This window comes from Triturus cristatus, chromosome 7, assembly GCF_964204655.1.
Source record: "Triturus cristatus chromosome 7, aTriCri1.1, whole genome shotgun sequence".
Taxonomy (NCBI): domain Eukaryota; kingdom Metazoa; phylum Chordata; class Amphibia; order Caudata; family Salamandridae; genus Triturus; species Triturus cristatus.
The window spans coordinates 722553549-722576489 of NC_140590.1; the positions used below are offsets into that span (position 1 = coordinate 722553549).

The 22941-nt window shown below is 48.3% G+C and overlaps 1 protein-coding gene across 2 annotated transcripts in view; it reads right to left on the bottom strand.

The window, feature by feature from the left end:
- RNF213 (ring finger protein 213) overlaps nucleotides 1–22941 on the bottom strand; it is a 2329248-nt gene that overhangs the window by 439613 nt on the left and 1866694 nt on the right. For both annotated transcript variants that reach the window (XM_085617427.1, XM_085617426.1), the window contains exons 50-52: nucleotides 13988–14230; nucleotides 13734–13815; nucleotides 3100–3134 (exon numbers count right to left, since the gene is read on the bottom strand). In XM_085617427.1, the coding sequence (XP_085473553.1) occupies nucleotides 3100–3134; nucleotides 13734–13815; nucleotides 13988–14230 (360 nt within the window). The remainder of the gene's footprint in view (nucleotides 1–3099; nucleotides 3135–13733; nucleotides 13816–13987; nucleotides 14231–22941) is intronic.

Sequence of the window (22941 nt, forward strand, 5' to 3'; positions counted from 1 at the left end):
GGCTGATGACGGCTGATAGCCAGAAACCGGTCCTAGGATGCTTGATTCCGGTCCAGGGAAGACATGGCTTGGCAGTTCGGGCTGGACTGTTCCCATGAGGCACAGGGTCAAGACTGATTTGCATATGGCCATGTCTGAACTGGGGTGGTGTAGTGGGCAAAAGAACGATGGATTTAACCCAGATCTCTTGACTGGGGGAGAATGTCTGCATTGTCAGCATTCCGTCCATCATTTGTTTGTTGTAACGCTTTTCGCCCTAAGTGGGATGGGTATTCCCAGACGTGGGACCCGTGCTCACTACGCCACTGGAGTCAAGCTATCCTGGCTGATGACGGCTGATAGCCAGAAACCGGTCCTAGGATGCTTGATTCCGGTCCAGGGAAGACATGGCTTGGCAGTTCGGGCTGGACTGTTCCCATGAGGCACAGGGTCAAGACTGATTTGCATATGGCCATGTCTGAACTGGGGTGGTGTAGTGGGCAAAAGAACGATGGATTTAACCCAGATCTCTTGACTGGGGGAGAATGTCTGCATTGTCAGCATTCCGTCCATCATTTGTTTGTTGTAACGCTTTTCGCCCTAAGTGGGATGGGTATTCCCAGACGTGGGACCCGTGCTCACTACGCCACTGGAGTCAAGCTATCCTGGCTGATGACGGCTGATAGCCAGAAACCGGTCCTAGGATGCTTGATTCCGGTCCAGGGAAGACATGGCTTGGCAGTTCGGGCTGGACTGTTCCCATGAGGCACAGGGTCAAGACTGATTTGCATATGGCCATGTCTGAACTGGGGTGGTGTAGTGGGCAAAAGAACGATGGATTTAACCCAGATCTCTTGACTGGGGGAGAATGTCTGCATTGTCAGCATTCCGTCCATCATTTGTTTGTTGTAACGCTTTTCGCCCTAAGTGGGATGGGTATTCCCAGACGTGGGACCCGTGCTCACTACGCCACTGGAGTCAAGCTATCCTGGCTGATGACGGCTGATAGCCAGAAACCGGTCCTAGGATGCTTGATTCCGGTCCAGGGAAGACATGGCTTGGCAGTTCGGGCTGGACTGTTCCCATGAGGCACAGGGTCAAGACTGATTTGCATATGGCCATGTCTGAACTGGGGTGGTGTAGTGGGCAAAAGAACGATGGATTTAACCCAGATCTCTTGACTGGGGGAGAATGTCTGCATTGTCAGCATTCCGTCCATCATTTGTTTGTTGTAACGCTTTTCGCCCTAAGTGGGATGGGTATTCCCAGACGTGGGACCCGTGCTCACTACGCCACTGGAGTCAAGCTATCCTGGCTGATGACGGCTGATAGCCAGAAACCGGTCCTAGGATGCTTGATTCCGGTCCAGGGAAGACATGGCTTGGCAGTTCGGGCTGGACTGTTCCCATGAGGCACAGGGTCAAGACTGATTTGCATATGGCCATGTCTGAACTGGGGTGGTGTAGTGGGCAAAAGAACGATGGATTTAACCCAGATCTCTTGACTGGGGGAGAATGTCTGCATTGTCAGCATTCCGTCCATCATTTGTTTGTTGTAACGCTTTTCGCCCTAAGTGGGATGGGTATTCCCAGACGTGGGACCCGTGCTCACTACGCCACTGGAGTCAAGCTATCCTGGCTGATGACGGCTGATAGCCAGAAACCGGTCCTAGGATGCTTGATTCCGGTCCAGGGAAGACATGGCTTGGCAGTTCGGGCTGGACTGTTCCCATGAGGCACAGGGTCAAGACTGATTTGCATATGGCCATGTCTGAACTGGGGTGGTGTAGTGGGCAAAAGAACGATGGATTTAACCCAGATCTCTTGACTGGGGGAGAATGTCTGCATTGTCAGCATTCCGTCCATCATTTGTTTGTTGTAACGCTTTTCGCCCTAAGTGGGATGGGTATTCCCAGACGTGGGACCCGTGCTCACTACGCCACTGGAGTCAAGCTATCCTGGCTGATGACGGCTGATAGCCAGAAACCGGTCCTAGGATGCTTGATTCCGGTCCAGGGAAGACATGGCTTGGCAGTTCGGGCTGGACTGTTCCCATGAGGCACAGGGTCAAGACTGATTTGCATATGGCCATGTCTGAACTGGGGTGGTGTAGTGGGCAAAAGAACGATGGATTTAACCCAGATCTCTTGACTGGGGGAGAATGTCTGCATTGTCAGCATTCCGTCCATCATTTGTTTGTTGTAACGCTTTTCGCCCTAAGTGGGATGGGTATTCCCAGACGTGGGACCCGTGCTCACTACGCCACTGGAGTCAAGCTATCCTGGCTGATGACGGCTGATAGCCAGAAACCGGTCCTAGGATGCTTGATTCCGGTCCAGGGAAGACATGGCTTGGCAGTTCGGGCTGGACTGTTCCCATGAGGCACAGGGTCAAGACTGATTTGCATATGGCCATGTCTGAACTGGGGTGGTGTAGTGGGCAAAAGAACGATGGATTTAACCCAGATCTCTTGACTGGGGGAGAATGTCTGCATTGTCAGCATTCCGTCCATCATTTGTTTGTTGTAACGCTTAACTGTTATTCACGGCTCTCCACTGATTTCTATGTGATTTCCTTGCAGTACCATTTACTTGAATGCTTGGCTTGGGTTCATCTGAGCCTGCATGGGCTGTAATTACTAGAGTAGATGTGATCATAACGTCTATGAATTGCAAATGACCAAATCCTTTGCAGAAGGTTTTGTATTTGCACGTCCCTCCTTGTGCCCCATCCTTCATTTTTCCTTTTCTCCTCCCTCTGTAGAGTAGATATTCCCCGTTTTCCTGACACTCCCAAACTTACACCTAAAACATAAACTTATACGTGCGGAATTCTCTGCACTTGTGGAAAACTGTGTACATGAAATGTAGGATAGGCAAGGGGAAAGGAAGAAATTATCTACTGGCCAAGAAACATAATGGTGTTGACAAGCACACAATATTGTAATTTTCGCAGTAATGAGCTTTTTTTTTTTACCATAATCCGTGTCTTTTTGTACATATGCATGCACTCTTTTCTCATTATTTGATAGGTTTGACCTGTATATGGACTTGAAAATATCTTCTATATTGGCCCTCTTTCCCACACCTTTAAAGATGTTTCTTCAATAAACCCCACTTACCTCTCCAACTGTGCAGTAATGACCATTTTGACACTCTGTTGGAAGAAATAAACATAGAAAGGTCAGCAAGAAATGCTTACTCATAACCAAAACTCCTAAATCATAGTTTTTCCTAACAAATATAAGGATGGTGCTATCATCTGCTATTTTGGAGATATGGGTATAATTTCAACTGTTCACTTGTTCAGACAGCTTTATAACTGTTCTTTTTTCTAAAATAATATCATGCACAATTAGTACCCTATATGCATTTTCATCAATCTTTCACTATGACAACCAGAGAACATTGTCTTTTTATTTCACCCTGGTTTTCCTTGAGCACCCCAAAAGAACAAGTTAAAAATACAATAGAGAAAAGAGATCTGAAATGTTCAAAACTATAGGATCTTGAAACAATTTCCACCTAATTTAAGAATTGAATAGAATAATCTCACTTTCTGCAACGGACAGGCACTAACCACCTCCAAGTAGCGCACAGAAATCGCTAAGTTTGTTAGTAGTTACTAGATAAACATCTAGGGTAGATGAACTACTTGTCCGCATCATAAATGAATTGCTAAGCCATACATAAGGAAAACTTGTGTGCAATATGTATGTAAGCACTATAGCACACCAAGCAAAAGCACATGCCACAAATATCATCAAAACACTTCGAGTCATCCTCTCCTATCTTCTCTTAAGGGGAGAATATCAATGAGAAAATCATTCACATTTTTGATTGCAGGGAAATGCATCGCATTAGATGAAACAGCCACTATACCTATGATGGCCGTGTCTAACAGCCTTTGCCAAATATGATGGGGGGGGGTGCTTCATATTATGCCTCTCCACACCTCCTACCAACTCCACCACAGGACACAATATATTGATCGGTTATAGAAGAACCAATATGAAAGACTGGAATGAGGTTAGTGAAGAGTGCTCATCAACACTGGTTAGGAAACTAACTTCAGTGGCTATTCTTAAAAATAGTTTATAAAGCAGGGCTGGTATGGTCTAATTACCATCCAGAGAGCAGGAATGAGCAATCTCCTAATGCCTGAGACAGGTACATTTCCTTGAGAGGCAAGAAGATTCGTTGACTATTTTTCTGACAGACAACTGTACATTAAGTTGCAAAAGAGGTTTAGGGTTGTGGCTGATTGGTCCATTCACAATAGACACATGGATTGCAAAAATATAAATAAAAGTACAATGTTAAAAACTGGACTTTTTATTCTTTTAGCTCTGCTTTGACAATGAGATAAAAGTAAGGAAGCATAACTAATTTTGTTTCAGCAGTTTAAGAAGGTGCTTTCGATTTTTGATTGTCCCATCTATTGGCAACGTATTTACTCAATATCTGTGACTCCTTTCCAACAGCTGCTGTTTGTCTGATTCATTGCAGTGAAGCTGTATCTGTTTTCTTGTATATCATCATTTATTGCTACTATCATAATGTTTCATAAAATATTTGGTCTATGGTTAAACTTTGCAATCGAAATTGCTGGTGGACATTATAAAATCCCTAGTGTTACTTGCACATAACTGCAGAAGGTTTTTTCTCTAAAAAGTAACAGATAAATTCAGCAGCATGACTTCAAAATCAACCTACTCTGTTGGAGTATTGCAATGTGCATCTAGTGCCACAAAAGTAGACAGTCAAAAATATATCTGAAAACCCTTGAAGGAGCAATATCAGTCTATGATCACCTTGATCCCTACAGTACATATAAATGAATGGTCCCGGTAGCAATTGCTTCTATACAGATAATAAATAGTAGCATAAACCAATGTCCTTGTTATGGCATATGTCCAATTCATTCACTATAGAACAGAAGCATGTAATGCAATTATATTCAAAGCATTAGCAGAGGAAGGCAACGCAGTTGCTCAGTCATATCACAGTGCAATATATTATAGTGCTCTTGGTGTGAGTAGGACAAGAGGGGAAGGAATGGGAGTTGGGTGGTGACGTATGAGTGAAGGACAGGGAGAAGGTGTGAGTGACATAGATACATCAGTTATACATGGTCTGAACTTTTCCGGTCTGTGATAGATTAAATGTTCCTGTAGGTACACATCACTCTAATGGAAAAACACTAATTCGTACAATTGTCGCCAGAGTTTGTGTTGTATATGCGTTGTCGACGTTTCGACTCCTAAAGTGCAGGATTATTTGCTATCCTCACGGTGGAGTCTTCATCAGGACTGAACTGAGAAGAGCACCTATGAATAATCGGAGAAATGGAGTAAGGACGAATTAGTGTTCGGGACGGAGAACCCCAGCAAATGCAGGAGGTCAGCCGTAGTCTGAAGGTGGGTGACAACTGCCTGGGGCGAGCCTGCCTTCAACAACCAGTCGTCGAGGTAGGGGAAGACTGACACCCCCGACCTGCGCAGATGAGCTGCAACCACCGCCATCACTTTTGTGAACACCTTAGGGGCGCTGGTAAGTCCGAAGGGGAGCACGGCCAACTGAAAATGTTCCTGGCCTACCGTGAACCGCAGGTAACGCCGGTGGGCCGGCAGGACAGGAATGTGAAAATATGCGTCCTGCAAGTCCAACGCTACCATCCAGTCTCCAGGGTCGAGGGCAGCTAAGACCTGAGCCAGAGTCAGCATCTTGAACTTCTCCTTCCGGAGGATGCGATTGACGTCCCGGAGGTCCAAGATAGGACGCAGACCCCCTTTGTCCTTCTTGGGGACCAGAAAGTAGTGGGAATAACAACAACTCCCTACTTCCGGTCCAGGGACGCACTTGATGGCCCCCTTGGCCAAGAGGGCCGTGACTTCCTGTCGGAGAAGAGCCAAGTGATCGCCCGACATGCGGTGGCACCGAGATGGGATGGCAGGAGGGGAGGACTGAAAGGGAAGGGAGTAACCGTGGCAGATTATCTGCGGCACCCATTTGTCTGATGTAATCTCGCGCCAGTGAGGAAGGTGGTGGCGGAGCCTGCCACCCACCGGCGTGGGGTGCTCCCCGAAGCTCAGATTAGGAAGGTTTGGAGGCGGAAGCAGCGGGGATGGAGGTGGACGGACACGCACGCTGGTTCCCCGACCCACCCCTGCGGAAACCGCGACCCCGGCCGCGCTGAGGCTGGTTCTGCACAGGCTTAGGGGACGGGCGCGCCTGACTGCTTCTACCTTGGCCACGAAAGGAACGAAAACCAAGAGAGGCCGAGCTCTTAGTAGAAAGACCCAAGGACTTGGCCGTAGCCCGTGAATCCTTAAAGCGCTCCACAGCACTGTCACCCTTGTCGCCAAACAGGCGGGTGCCATCAAAGGGCATGTCCATGAGCAAGCTTTGGACATCGAGCGAGAACCCAGTCGAATGCAACCAGCCGTGACGTCGCAACGTCACAGGTGTAAAAAAATCGCCATGCCCAATGAGTCAGTGGTGTCCAACCCACACCGAATGGCGAACTTAGCCGCATCCTTACCCTCAGCAATTGCCTGAGAAAGGACAGCCTGCACCTCCTCAGGACACTGAGGCAACATCTGTGGGAGAAGTGGCCCAACAAGCAGGCGGTGTTCACCGACCGCAGCCATAAGCTGGCCGAAGAGAACAACCGCTTCTCAAACTGGTCCAGCCGTTTAGAGTCCTTATCTGGCGGGGCCGTAGGAAAAGCACTCTATGACCTCGAGGCCTGAATAACCAGGCTCTCAGGCGTAAGGTGAGGAGTCAAAAAGGCGGGGTCCCGGGGTGCCGGTCGGTGGCACCTGGCGACGTTTTTATCCACCGGGGCCCCCGTGGCCGGCCTCGACCAAGTGCCCAAGAGGAGGTCGGTAAGGGCGTCATTGAAGGGAAGCAACGGCTCCGACAAAGTAGATGCTGTAGGAGAGTAGGGTCTGCAATCCTATGATCACCCAGATTTTTTGCTTTTGCTTCATTGGTTTATGACTTTCCCCGGCTGTGGGCCTGCCAATCAGACCCACAGCCTAGCTGTTCTCTCTCGAAATTAAACACATGTACATTAGGTGCATCCACCAATTGGAACTGGGCTGCCTTGTCAGTCCCTGTCTCAGCATACCACAGGTATCCAGGGCATCGGTGTACCCAGGGCCTACCAGGGGCTGCAGCATGTGTTATGCCACCCCTGGAATGGCTGCCCAAATCTGACACAACTGGCTGCACGACAGCTGGGGCAACGTGGTGTAATCACCCGTTGCTGTAGGTGTAGTATTCCTACACCTAACCCTAAAATGGACACATGGATTCCTATCAGTCACTCCTATGGCAGGCCTTATCAATCCTGAAGGCAGAGTGCAGGGAATCATGTGGGACGGTGCTCTGGCGTGAGCTGAGCCCGTCGACGGCTTGCGGAACCAAGTCCTAATAGCCGTTCCATGGTGACGCGGGCCAACTACTTTTAAATGCATTATAATCCTCGCGGTTATTTGCTAACTTTGGCATCGCATCACCTACACATGTCGAGTAAGGTGTCATACGAATCGGAATACGAACCCCTCGCCGGTTCCGGCGACGGGGTTAGCATTCCCCCCTTTTAGAGGGGCACGACATGGAAGTAACCTTGAACCCCGGTTAAAGTTGACTCAAGCCTCAGCATCACAAAATGGATGCTGCCACCAGACACAAGTCTGACCTCCTGCTGCTGGGAGACCTTCCAGCGAGGGGAGCTTGGACAAAGGGTTTCCTGTCGAGGGCGGTGTTAGCACCATCCCAGACAGGGTTTGTGTATCCCAGGTAGGCAGGGCTGAAAGGAAGGTGATTGCCAGCGGCACCCCGGTGCTCACTGTGCATAGCCCGGCTCAAACCAGTTTCGGGGGCACACCAGCCCCTGAGCTGGGGCGAAGCCGGACAAAGGAGAGGGGTGTAACCACCCCCCTCCTGGCTCCACCCATAGGTAGAACCTAGTCACGGGCCAGCCCCTTTTCTTAGAATAAAGGTAGGAGCGAGTCCCCTTCCCAAATTGGATAATTCTGAATCTTGAACTACTTTCCACGAAAGGAACTCTTGACTATTTCTGAAGACTCTCCCTTGTGGCTAAGGAGTAGCCACCCTGCACCAGCAGGCACCACCTAAGCGCTTGCGGTTTGCTGTAAGTCTCTCCCACGGATCAAGACTGCCCAGCTCGACGAGACCCGAGTTCCCTGCCATCTCTGACCTTTTACCTACCTCATCAGCCCAGCTGAGAGCCGTAGGTGTGACGAGACCTGCGGGCCCGGCCATCTTCAGAACCTGCACGACGCTTATCTAAGCACGTCCACCGAGGGACCCTCGAGTGAGTGCACCTAGGGTTTGAGAAGCCCTAACCCTGAGCAGCTCCAGCACCGAAGTCTGCCTCCCCAGCCTCCCCGAGATCTGCGTGGGGGCCCTTCCGCTCCTTGCTGTTCACCGCGTTGTCGACCACTTGCCGACCGGCTTGTGGCCCTCTTCACGACGCACCACGTTTGTTTCATCACTAGTCTGGTTGTTCCAGACTGGCTCTTGCTCCCCTTCAACAGAGGAGTACCACGGACCCTCCTGGTCCACTCCAGACGCCATCTTGACTCCACCACGTGGGCTTGCCACTGCCAAGATCCGCTGCCCCATTCCTGGGCCCAGCATCATCGACAGCAGACACCTTCGTGGGACAGCTCGCCCTCCATCCTGGTCGCCGCCGCGCCTCCTGGTCCGAGGAACAGCCGAGTCCGACGTCATCCACTCACCTGGTCGAGGTGACTTCAGCCGGTACCCTCCTGGTGCCCACCCGATCGCTGGCTAGCGGTTGAGAACTGAGTCCCCTCTGCTTTCAGGTTTCCTTCATCACCGATCCAGGCTTGGATCTCGCTGAACATCGACACTGGTCGCCTGCCAGCAACCCTTCTTTCAGGCTCCTGAGACTACAACGAGGACTTCCGACATCTTGCCGAACCTTCAACCGCCGCAGCCTCTGGGCTAGGTAACTCGAGCATTTCGGTGCTCCATCGCAGGTTCGCTTTACAAGTGTCCAGTTCCTTTCCCGTTTAGTCCCACTGATCGGATCACTCCGGCATCAGTAACTTTAGACTTTCTAACTTCACCCCTTCCACTCGCAGTGCAATGGTTCCGTGCCCTCGGGCATTTGTGTAAATTGTGCAACCAGAAGTATTTTCCTAAGAGTTTTGTATTGTGCTTAGCTCCCTGACTCATAAAGAGTCAGGGTAGTCTTGTTATAAATAAATATCCTTTATTTTCATAACAACTTGTGTGGTGTCCTTTCACTTGGTGTTCAAGGGGTATATGTGATGGTAAACAGCTGGCTTAACACGCCCTCTAGAGTTTAGCCTAAGACTGCTCGTATCCATGCTACTAGGATAGCTGGTCTATAAGGTTGACTTACAACCAATCATCAATAAGGGTTGTTTGGAATGATACACAGTGATCACTAGAATAGTGAGCACTACATATCAGGCCAACTTCTCACAGATGCCGTCTGGAGCACCTCGGTGAGGAGGTTGGTCTTGAGGGCCACTGTGGGGAGTTAAAGATTGAGGGCCTCAACCGCTTGACGGAGGACCATCGTGTTGGAGGCACCTTCCTCCATCGTAGGCGGGGGGAGGCGAACCCCGGGTCAGAGGAGACATCGAGATCGCCTGCCTCCTCCAAGTCGTCCACCCAATTCTGCTTGGAGTCACATTGCCGGGCAAGAGGGTCCTCGGACCGGAGCCGGAGAAGGGACGAATGACGTTGGGAGCAGCGCTGAGAACGGCGCCGGCCAGGGTTGGACAGGCGCCGTCTCCCAATGCGGATCCCAGGCCGGAACAAAATGGTCCTGGAACCGGGGCAAGGGAGGAATAAACGGCACCCAGTGTGGTGCCAAGGGTGGAGCCGAGGGCGGAACAGACGGCCAACAGAATATGGACACGGGACCGCGGGGCCCGAAGGCACGCCGGCAGGAGCCCGAGGCCTAAAAAGGCGGTCCATGGTAGCAAGGAATTCTTGCACCTGTTCGGGAGTCGCTGACGGACCCGGGTATAGCGGTTAGGCCGCGGGACTCCCAGGCTCCAGGGGAGCTGCCGGGGCAAAGCCCCTGTCCCCCGCGTCCACCTCTGGGGAGCGACGGGGGGACGTCGGAGAGCGAACACGCTTCTTCAACTTCTTTTTATGGCGCCGCTTACCGGAATCCGAAGGTGGAGACTTGGAGCCTGAGGAGCGACGGCTACGGTCCCTCAAGCGGTCCCGGGAACGGCCCCTGGACCCGGAGCGGTGGCGTGACGAATGCCGGATCTCCAGCAACTTCCTATGCCGCTCCCGGAAGGCCTTGGGGGCCATGGCTCGACAATCCCGGCAGCCCCGGGAGTCGTGGGCAGTCTGCAGGCAGTAGAGGCAAACATCGTGGGGATCCGCCACCGACAAATTGCGGCGACAGGCCCCACAGGACTTAAAGCTGAACATCCCTACGTGCACCAGGAGAAAAGAGAGGAGACAAAAAGTCTAAAAATAGTAGTCAAAAAGTGACTAAGGTACGTGCTCAATCCGGATCTGCGCTTGCTGGCGCGGAAAAAGAAAGAACTGACGTCAGCGTGCATGGGTGGCGCCTAAGTACTCTCCGTGGCGTCATCTCAGCGCTTACGACGCCAGTGACGGATGCGGAGCCGCAAGACGCCACCTACTGACGTGCAGGGGTACTGCTAAGTGAAACTTTCCGGATCCAGTCTGACGCCTGGGGATATTCTAAGGTAAGGAATCTATCACTAACGTGTCTCTTTCAGATACTTAAATACACCTTTATCCCTAGTCTGACTTGATCAACAGGTTTCCCGAAACAAAAGCCATGTCCAGAACATTTGCTTTGAACTTCTGAAAGGAACAATGTGCTCTTCAGTCAGCCATGTTGTTTGAGGACTGAAGCTACTGCCAGCAAGCTGTTTTGGAATTTGTGTCAATGACTGTAGATGAAACATTTAATCTTTGCTAAATACATCTTTAGACTGCACTGTTTTCCTCATAGAGCAAGTCTAGGATTTGGGAGAAATCTTTCCACATCTTTCTGGCATACCTCCCTAAGACTTCCAAAGTATTAGCAGCTTTTATTGTAGCTGCCAAAGGTCCTTTATGCAGTGCCGATTAACCCGCTGAAGGGGGGTCTCTTTTAGGAAAGATACCAGGCACCTGTCTTAATCACTCACAACTTTGGCTTCATAACGGATAAAGGCGGTGCATTTTCATATATAATTTTTTTCCAGCAGCCGGAGCAGGCCATGAAAACTGATTCTTTCTCCTGCTCCTCTAGCCCAGAAAAATCCAGAACCAACTCACCAAATGGTAAAAGATGAAGTTTGGCCTGCCTCCGCAGCACGCCTTGGTACACCTCCTATACTATATGGGACCTGGGAGACACTTAATGCGTTGGTTATATACTGGAGTACGAACACACGCGGCAATAGCTCTCACCTCCCTTAGGGAGCAATGGACGACGGACACAGGGGTGGAACTCACCGACCATGCATGGAAATGCATTCTGGAGCATCCCAAAAAAGTGTTGCGCAATGTGCGGCTTAAATTCATACAGACGATGGTGCTACACAGATCGTACCTCACACCGAAGCGACTCCATCGTATGTTCCCGGACTCACCCCATAGCTGCCCCAGATGTAGAGAGGATGAGGCGGGATTTCTCCATATGCTATAGACCTGCCCCCGACTGCGGGAATACTGGGAAGGGGTACGGCATTCCCTAGCTACAGCAACACACCTACCGGTCCCAGACGATGCCCTGAATTGTCTGGTGGGCCTTCGCAAACGTTCTAAAGTTCAGAAGGCGCAGCTCAGGTTTGTGGATCTCGCCCTCATTTTAGCAATTAGGGTGATCACTATGAGATGGAAATCCCCCAGATGTCCAGCGGTCACGGTATGGCCGACTGACATGCTGCAGAGGGGCAGGGCGGAGGGGGTGGCCATCAGGAGGGAGGAGGAGAGAGGGCTGAGGAAGCGACATATCTCCCTAGAATGGGAGGCCACACTAATAGCACTGGAAGCAATGGATCTGGCCCCCATACCGGACACTACGGCATCGTAAAACAATCAGTGCAAGTCTATTTGGGGCAGTACGACTTGAGGAGTTGGAAGGTTGGGATTCGGACCAGTACGCGATACCCCCGAAGCAATAGCTCTCATAATGACTTTCCTGTTATTGTGGACGCAGCGACAGTTCGAATGACCAGGAGAGGGCTAGGGTGGGATGAAAGGGGGCAAGTTGGGGGTTGAATTTCATAAACGCACTATTTTTGGTTAATAATGCAATATGCAGGACTCCCCTCTAATGCAAGGTGGGAGACATTGGATTGTTACAAATGTCTGGGGAGATGAAGGACACGTGAGGAGAGAAACCCAAAAAGACTGTATTTGCATGGTTATATGTTGTAAACACAAGAACGTACAGCAGTCACTAATAAAGTGTGTTAAAAAAAAACAAAGATTAAGTTTGGCCTGGACCTGAGATTGGTAATGTAGAGTAGGAGTGGAAAATCTAAATCGGAATCTGTAAGAGCAGAATTATGCCTAAGGGCCCAAGTACAATTTTACATGCAGTAATAATCTGAGCTACTATACGTTCTAGATGGAGTGTTCAACACTAATTTACCTCACTGGCTGAATTGTGGCCAGATTCAAATGAGGTGGACGTACTACTAAATAAACACTGTACGATTGCCTATGAGCATATCAAGTCTCTTTGCTGTATTTGAAAATAGTACGGATGTCCATCATGAATAGAAAGAATGATTCAAGCAAGTGAAACTTAGATATGCTCAGTACTGTAGAACCAGGGCTACACAATGAAGTACTCCTCACAGGAAATAAGCACTCTGGTTAATTCCCACAGAGAAGGAATAAAACTAAATCAGAAAACAGAATTGTTAAACAGCTTTACCTAAAAAGCCCCAAGCCAAGTTTCCTTAGGATAGCAGACATTAAACCAGAAGGGTACTGTTGGTGAAATCAAACAGAACTTCAAATTTTAACTGACAACTTTCGAACAAAACACTTTTATTCTCTTTACTGACAAATAATTTCATACATGCCATTTAAGTGAAAATCAACAGGGCCTGTGTTCAGTTTTTATGACAGTCAAAGCATGAATGAGCAAGGGTCAGATCACACAATAAGTTTGAAATCAACAAAAATGTAGGCTGAAGGTCTCATTAAGAGTATGCTTTCTCTGCATAGCGTATAAAACAAGACAAAATGGAGAATTGCTAAGTGGGAATAGTATGGACAGAGCTTACCACTCAGATTTTAAACTTAGGCCTTTAAGCTTCTAACATGATTGGCATCGGCTTTGATCTGCCTAATGGCTGGACATTCAATACATAGGATTGACGGGGTAAGAGTGTCAAAATGACAAATAAAACAAAAAAATGCTTGAAAAGGGTGGGGTTGTGCTTCATGCACTCATTCTGAGAGGATAGGCTCCTCACTGCACAAAAGAAGGAAACAAATAAAGAATTAACATGCCCTAACCATGTGCTATCAATGCATCGCTCACCTGTATTATATCGATAGTACTACATTAAAGGCAAACAGGAAAAGCTCTGCACATGTGTGCATGCACATCCATACACATTGTCATTGTTCTCATGCCCAATTATCAGCAGTACACTCAGTTAAGCCTTCTATTCATGTCCATCCTAAATACTTAAACCAGTTTCATTCCAGAGGTGATACTTACGGTACCAACGAAGCCCGGCTAAACTAGTCCAGTCCTTAGCATCAATGAGAAGGTCTGCTGGCATTGTGGGGAAAAATGAATTCTAAAAATATGATGTAAACAAAAAAGGTTTATTCAGTATTTTGGGTGCACATTGTCTAAAATTCGAAGCAGATATAAATTATACAAAATTATGAAACATTGGTATAGAACATATTTAAACGATTTGTGGATGACATGCAGATGAGAATTTGATTAACTACCCTGTTCTTTACCTGCATGTTGGCTGGAGTGAATGCCAGGTTCTTCAGTGGTTCCAGGATTCGATTTTGTCCGTTTAGCAGGACAGCAGCAGTGTGAACCAGCATTTCAATTACAGTGCTCTTGGTGCTGGAGTGACTCGGAGAAACGTTTAGTGCTGGTTGATTATTGGCCACCAACAAAACAGCAAATTGCTTCAGTGAACCAGACTCAAAAACTGCAGACTTTTGGATAAGTTGGTTCACAGCTTCAAGTTGCTAATGAAGGACAAAAGAAGGAATGAATGATGCAAGGAGTTTACACAAGCAGATACATTTTAAGATCAGGAACCAATTTTATTTTGAAACAAACTCACAGAAGTGTGCTATTGTTAGTATCTTAACATTTAGCAATTTCAATACCATTACCTCAAATCACCACCTACAACTGTACAATATAATTCGTCTACCAGCTAGGGGATCTGAACAAGGATCAAGGTGAGCATTCGGAAAGGAAAGAGTTGGAACCAGTGACACGTGATCAGCAACAGCAATGCAGTCCTCCTGAAAACTTAGTCTATGTGCACCAAGAAATAAGGAATATATAACTTTCTATTCCATTCTATCTGAATTTTTAGAGAACATTTCCACTAGCAGCCATGTCAATAAGGTGCAAATAATAATTTGGTAGAAAGTGATCTGGTTAAATTGGCCAAATAAAACCCAGACATACTTCCCACTCATTTTATTCAACTGTGTTGTATACTCAACAGATAGGAATAAAAAGCAAGTTGTCCACCAAAAGCAAAGTTTGCACCTAGTTATCAGTCACCGTTTCATGTGTTGTACATACAGCCTAGTGCTTGGACTCAAAATTGCATGTATAAGAAATTAAAATTGTGACCCATTATCATGGCATAGTTCACTTATTTTTTACACTTATAGTTTGGTCTGAGCTCCAACAATACCCTACATCTAGGCACCATGATGGCTACTTAACCTTTTGTGATGGGCTGACTGCATGCAACTTTACAACAGATATAAAGCTTCATAACTAATCCAACTAATAAGAAACATATTTTTATTTAATTCTTTATAATATGCAATCAAGACCAAGGGAGGTATATGGGTGCTTTACAGATAATCAATAAACATGATCAAGAGATACATCTAGCTAAGGAAAGAGTAGATACAAGTCAATATAGTGATCCTAGAGGTTGCAAAGATTAGCCAATAGGTGATAGAACATAATGACTAAGATAAAAACATGGATCAGAGTTGCTGAGTTTGTTGTAATATGAGAACCACTTGGGAAAAGTTATCCTGATGTCAGGAACTGTTTGAAAATTGTGTGCTTAATGTGGTTTCTAACAGTAAGGAAAGAATTGACTGCTTGAAGGTTTAAGTGTAGACAACATAAATGCTGCCACAGCAGTGTCAGCAAATAAAGCATTCCATTCTACTCAAAATTTAAATTTGGGATCTTCTAAGAATAAAAATCCTTGCTTTTTAGACTTATTGAGCCACTTAAGGTAGTCAGCTCTTCTAAGTAAGGTGTCCTGTTATTGTGAATTGCCTTAACTCAGATCTGGAATTATATTAGGGTTTTTAGTGGGAGCCAATAGAGGCAAAGGGGAATATGTGTGATTTGGTCAAATGTTCTTGCTTTATGCACCTTGCATTCTGTGTGGAAAATATCTTTGATTGGGGCTAGGTGTGAAAGAGTCAAGAGTAGTAATGTGCAGTATTTTCTACTGCTTGTGCAGATGGAAACCTGAAGTTTTAGCTACCTTATTAACATGTGGGAAAATGTGACAGTGGGATCAATGGTGAATGCATATGATCTGACCGATGGCGGAGAAGCTACAAAGCCATTTTGCTTTAAAAAAAAAATATTTTGCTAATTTGCATTTATTTAGCGACTAGTTTGAGAGTTATATGCAGATGAGAAGTAATATATATATATATTATTTTTTTTTGAAAAATCTGATTTTTCTTTGGATTTAACTCACTTTAAAACGTCAAAAATTAAGGTTTACTCTGAGATTTCAACAAATTTACTGCATCTGGTTTTTTTGCTGTGTAAACTTCTTTCTTCTAAACAAACATTGACACTGCTCCTGTAGCAAAGATCCCCTTTGTTATGAGGGTGTGAAAGTGCAGAGAACAAATCTGGAATTTAAATCTTACACTGAGGCAGTTTGGTCAGTATTGTCCTCAAAGGTAACACAATGTTAGTCTGCAGAATATAAATCCTTGATTCAATCGCAGTAGAACTGTGATTCCTTAGATGAGAAGGCGAGCAAAAAATAATAATACAAATGTTGCTGAAGTAAAACCTAGTAAAGGCTTAAGAATGCAAGTGGTATGACTCTTCAGGGCCACATTGCCCCAATGGAACACACTACATGATTCAAATCACTGGAGGTCATGGACTAAAAGGTTTGTGCATTAACCTGGTCAAAACCAGATCTATATTCCAAGACACCACCTGATACCTGATGAACAAGGTACTTACCTTCGGTAACGATGTATCTGTAAGAAACATTAGTTAGTTAGATTCCTCACCTTAGAATATCCCCAGGCGTCGAACTGGATCCGGAAGATTTTTCGTCCGCAATACCCCTTACGCGTCGCTAGGCGTCGTCTGCGGCTCCGCGTCCGTCGTTGGCACCGTGCGCCGGAATGACGTCGGAGTACTTAGACGCCGCCCTCGCGCGCTGACGTCAGTTCTTGTACATAGCTTTCCGCGCAAGGAACGCAGAGCCACGCAAGAGACCGACACTGGGGCCTGAAAAGGATAACCTTAACCCTAGATGTCAGTTCGCAGAACGGGGAGGCTGGGTGGGTCGGTGAGGAATCTAACTAAGGAATATGCTACTTACCAGTATGCATCTGTTCTTGGCATGTAGAGCTGCAGAGTTGTACACTTAGCATAGATCGCCATCTGGTGTTGGGCCCGGATGTTTGCAGTTTGTTTTTCTTCTTGGACAGTCTTTGGAAGTCACGAGTTTGGGGACTCCTCCTTCGGTCCGTACTGCGCATGGGCTTCGGCTCCATCCTCAGATTGTTTTTCGCCAACAGGGAAATGATGGAGCGTAGTAATAACAGTGAGAAACCCATGTGTTGTATCTAAATAAGATGTACTGGAACGGATACAGGTAGCCGGGGAGGCGGGTGGGCATGTACAACTCTGCAGCTCTACATGCCAAGAACAGATGCATACTGGTAAGTAGCATATTCCGTTCGAGGCATATGAGCTGCAGATTGTACACTTAGCATAGATTATATAGCAGTACCCAACCTTAGCGGCGACCACCGGAATCCGTTGCAGCTGTTTGAAAAAGTGTCTTTAGTACAGCCTGGCCCACCCTAGCTTGCTGCTTGGAATGCACATCTACACAATAGTGTTTTGTGAAGGTGTGCGGTGTAGACCATGTGGCTGCTTTGCAGATGTCATCTAAGGGTATATTCCCTAGAAAAGCCATAGAAGCCCCTAACTTTCTTGTAGAGTGGGCTTTCGGAGGAACAGATAATGTTCTCTTTGCCTTTTGATAGCAAATTTGTATGCATTTTACAATCCACCTAGCTATCCCTGATTTAGAAATGGGGTTGCCTTTATGTGGTGGAGAGAAGGAAACGAACAATTGTTTAGTCTTCCTGAAGGGTTGCGTTCTTTGTATGTAGTATAGCAACGCCCTTTTCACATCAAGTGTGTGTAGGGCCCTTTCTGCAACAGATTGGGGTTGCGAAAAGAAGACAGGTAATTCCACTGATTGATTGAGGTGGAAGGGGGAAATGACTTTGGGCAGAAACTTCGGATTTGTGCGAAGTATGACCTTGCTGTGATGCATTTGTATGTAGGGTTCCTGTATGGTGAACGCTTGTATTTCACCAACCCTTCTAAGGGAAGTGATAGCTACAAGGAAAGCTGTTTTCCAGGTGAGAAACTGTAGCTCACATTTGTGCATTGGTTCGAAGGGCGGACCCATTAGTCGTGTAAGAACTAAATTTAGATTCCATACAGGGGAAGGTGGTGCCCTGGGAGGAATTACTCGTTTAAGGCCTTCCATGAAGGCTTTAATAGCGGGCACTCTGAAGAGTGATAAATGCTGTCTGTTTTGTAGATAGGCAGCGATCGCTGCTAGGTGTAGGCGTATGGATGAATATGCCAGGTTACACCTGTGAAGATGGAGCAGATAGCATATGATGTGTTGTATGGATGCATCTAGAGGGTTGATTGTATTGTTACGGCAGTAAATTACAAATCTTTTCCACTTTGCGGCATAGCATGCTCTAGTGGTAGGACGTCTGGCTTCCATGATGATGTTCATGCAATCAGGGGGAAGGTTAAGGTATCCGAATTCTAGGATTTCAGGAGCCAGATCGCCAGGTTGAGCTGAGCTGGGTCCGGGTGCCTGATTTCTCCATGGTTCTGGGTTAGGAGGCATGGGGATAGATGCAGTTTTTGATGTGGTACCACTGACAGTTGTAGTAGCGTGGTGTACCACGGCTGCCTGGCCCACGTCGGAGCTACCAGAATGAGTGTGAGGGAGTGCTGTTGTAGCTTCCTGACCACTAATGGAATTAGTGGGAGAGGTGGAAAGGCGTATGCAAATCTGCCTGACCAGTTCATCAATATCGCATTGCCCTTGGACAATGGGTGTGGGTATCTGGCAGCGAAGCTTGGGCATTTTTTGTTTTCGTGGGTGGCGAAGAGGTCTATCTGAGGATGCCCCCACTGTTGGAAGAATGGGTGAAGAACTTGTGGATGCAGTTCCCATTCGTGTAGTTGTTGTGTTTGTCTGCTGAGCAGATCTGCCATGGTGTTTTGTACGCCTGGAACGTGCTGTGCCAGGAGAAAGATGTTTTGGGGAATTGCCCATCTCCATATGCTCTGGGCTAAGCGGGAGAGCTGGGGAGAGTGTGTCCCCCCCTGTTTTTGTATATAATACATCGCAGTCATATTGTCTGTGCGAATGAGGACAGCTTTGCCCGAAATCTGTTTTTGGAAAGATTTTAGGGCTAGAAAGATCGCCAAGAGCTCCAGATGGTTGATGTGGAGCGATTTTTGCTGTGGCGTCCATAGACCTTGCATGGTGAGGTGTAGGAGGTGCGCTCCCCAGCCGGAGAGCGATGCGTCCGCTGTTAGAGTCACCTGAGGAACCGGGTCCAGGAACGGCCGCCCTTTGGAAAGGTTTGTGGTGTTCCACCACTGCAGAGAGTGATGTGTGCGGCCGTCCACCAACACCAGATCCGTCAGCTGACCCTGGGCCTGGTTCCACTGTTGTGCTAGGCACTCTTGAAGTGGACGCATGTGGAGTCTTGCATGGGGCACTATGAAGATGCAAGACGCCATCATTCCTATGAGCTTCATAAACACTCTTGCTGGAAGAGAGTGTTGAGGAAGGAATGTTTTGCGTAAGGCTTGAATGCTTGTGATTCTGGCTGAGTTTGGATAGGCAATACCCTTGGAGGTGTCTATAGTGGCCCCGAGATATTGCTTTGTGTGAGATGGTATGAGGTGGGACTTTTGGTAGTTCACCGTGAAGCCTAGCTGGTGGAGCAGTTGGATGGTGCTGTTTGTATGTTGCACACATTGGTCGTAGGACGCGGCTTTTATCAGCCAGTCGTCTAGGTAAGGGAAGACGTGAATGTGTTGACGTCTGAGGTGTGCTGCTACTACTGCTAGGCATTTGGTAAACACCCGTGGTGCGGTGGTGACCCCGAAGGGGAGAACCGTGAATTGGTAATGTTGCCCTTCCACCACGAACCTGAGGTATTTCCTGTGAGAGGGGTGTATTGGAATGTGAAAGTATGCGTCTTTCAGATCCAAGGTTGTGAGAAAGTCTCCCTGGCAGAGGAGTGGGAGGACTTGCTGTAGGGTGACCATGTGAAAATGGTCTGAATGTATGTAGGCATTTAGAGGCCGGAGGTCGAGAATGGGTCTGAGGGTCCCGTCTTTCTTTGGTATTAAGAAATATAGGGAGTAGACCCCTAGATTTTGTTGATTGACGGGGACCTGCTCTATAGCGTGTTTTTGGAGTAGTGAGAGTACCTCTTGTTTGAGCAGTGTGGAATGTTCTTGAGACATTGGACGGTGCCTTGGTGGGATATTGGGTGGGGTAGATGTTAGTTTGAGACAGTACCCTGACCGAATGATTTGGGTCACCCATTTGTCCGATGTTATGGACTCCCATACGTGGATAAAGTTTTGTAGTCTGCCCCCGACCGGAGTGGAATGGTCTGGGGGGAGCGGAGGGGAGTCATTGTGCGGGGGGGGGGGTGGCAGAACGGGTGTTGTTGGTTTTGCCCCTGCCCTTATTGTTGTTACCCCTGTAACCACCTCTCTGATTGCCCTTTGAAAAGGTATTTTGAGGAGGGGACTTGTAGGAGGTAGAGGCGTTATCGGTGGAGGAGCCTCTGCCTGTGCCACGAAAGGACGAGCGTCGAAAGGAACGTTTGGAGGCTTGTGTTTGGAGTGCCCCCATAGACTTTGCTGTGTCTGTGTCTTTCTTCATCTTTTCGAGCGCTTCGTCTACCTTTGGCCCAAAGAGTGTTTCCTGGTCAAAGGGGTGATTGAGTATGGATGCCTGGACTTCAGGCTTGAACCCTGAGATCCTGAGCCAGGCGTGGCGACGAAGCAGGACACTGGTATTTATGGCCCTAGAAGCAGTGTCGGCTGCATCGAGGGCACACTTAATGGAGGTGTTTGTAATTAGTTTACCCTCCTGTATCAGGTCATGAGCCTTGTGCTTGTATTTTTCTGGAAGGTGCTGCATAAGAGCCTCTAGTTCGTCATAGTGTGCTCTATCATATCGCGCAAGCAGTGCTTGTGTGTTTGCAATGCGCCACATGTTTGCAGCTTGGGAGGCGGTGCGTTTACCAGACGCGTCCAGAAGTTTAGATTCTTTGTCTGGCGGTGGGGCATCTCCTGAGGATTGGGAGTTAGCCCGCTTTCTAGCTGTGGAGACAACTAGGGAATCTAGGGGAGCAGGGCCCTTGATGTAAGCAGGGTCTGTGGGTGCCGCCTTATACTTCTTCTCTATTCTAGGGTTCAGTACTCTGGCTCTGACAGGGTCTTTGAACACCTCTGTAGCGTGCTTGGTGACACCCTTAAGCATGGGTAAAATGGAAGTGGATTTGTCTTGTATATCAAATGTATCCAGTAGGAAGTCTTCTTCTACTGGTTCACTGTGCATGTCCACCCCATGGTAGTGTGCTGCTCTCTGCACTAAATGGTGAAACCCTAAGGAGTCCTCTGGAGTAGACGGTCTTGATGGGTATAGGTCGTCCTGAGGTACATTGGGTATATCAGGGTTATTGTAATCCTCCCATGGATCTGGGGTCCCTGGAGGAGTGGGATCCATTGGGGCGTCCGCCGGGTAATTGTCCGGATCCCCATCATCCGGATCTGGGGATGGGGTCGGATCGTAGTGAGGTACAGGTGGCGGAGACCTGTGAGGTGGAGGCGGTGGAGGAGGTAGGGGAGGCGGTGGTGGGGAGGGCACTCTGAGGGGAGAAGTAGCAGAGTCCTTCCTTTTGGGTGGAGGAGGAGGAGCCGGAGCATCAAGGCGTCTTTTCTTGGTAGTTAAAGTCAAAAGCCCAGTCTTTGGATCTTTGGACAAAGTCTTTTGTAAAGGGTCTGGTGTAAACAGAGCCAATGGTGTCGAGTCGTCCGTCGGCACCGGTGATTTCGGAACCGGGGGTTTCGATGGTCTGTGTGCGCCATGCTTTTTTGAGGTCTCCGGGTGTTTCGGCGTCGAATGATGTTTCGGCGCCGGAGCATCGGTGCCGACAGATTTGTGTTTGTGTTTGGTCGGCACCGAGTGTCCAGGCTTCGGCACCGGTGGTTTCGGAGTCGAGCTGGATTTTGCAGTCTTCGGTGCCGGATGCTGTTTTTCGGCACCGGGTGTCGGCTGGCTCGATCCCGAGCTGCCATGAGACTTTGGGAGCTTCGACACCGGGCCCGAAGGTGGGGTGATCGAAGTTTTGGTTTTGGTTTTGCCCAGGCCGGCAGGCGAGGGAGTAACCTGAGTCTCTTTGGTTTTCGGCGTGGGGGTGGGAGGGGGCATAGTACTCACGGCCCGCTGCGCTGGTGTAATGTCCTCCACGTCGGAGTCGTCGGCCTCGGAAGCGCTGACGACGTCTTCCTCCTGCTCGGTGTGTGTTTGCCCCGAAGCTTCGGCGTCGTCTCCGAAGATGTCCGGTGGAGCTGCAGAGGATGAGTGCGCCATGGTGCGTCGAGCTCTTCGATCTCGGATGGTCTTCTTCGATCGAAAAGACTTGCAGGCGGGGCAGTCTCTGGCCTCGTGTTCCGGAGAGAGGCAAAGGTTACACACCTGATGGAGGTCGGTGTGGGGAAATTTAGACCCACATTTTGGGCACTTTTTGAACGGAGTCCTTTCCATCGGCCGGGACCGGAGTCGCGGAGGGCCCGAAGGCCGGTGTCGATGTACGGGATGGAGAAAGTGCCGCTTCGAGAGATGAAGATGATGAAGGAACTCGAAGAATCGAGGATTTTCCGTCGAGGCTGGAACCGTAGAAGTTCGAAGCCGGAGCACGAAGTATCACATCCGAGCCCGATGGCGGAAAAAAACAATCTGAGGATGGAGCCGAAGCCCATGCGCAGTACGGACCGAAGGAGGAGTCACCAAACTCGTGACTTCCAAAGACTGTCCAAGAAGAAAAACAAACTGCAAACATCCGGGCCCAACACCAGATGGCGATCTATGCTAAGTGTACAATCTGCAGCTCATATGCCTCGAACCTAATGTTTCTTACAGATACATCGTTACCGAAGGGAAGTAACTTGTTCATCTGAAAGAAACACGTTAGGTAGATTCCTCACCTTAGAATAGATACCCAAGCAATACCAACCCCGGTGGTGGGTCTGCGAACCAAGATCACACCAGAAAGTCCTGAAGGACAGAACGGCCAAAGAAGCCATCCCTCCGGACTTGGCTGTCTAGTCAATAATGCCGGGCAAA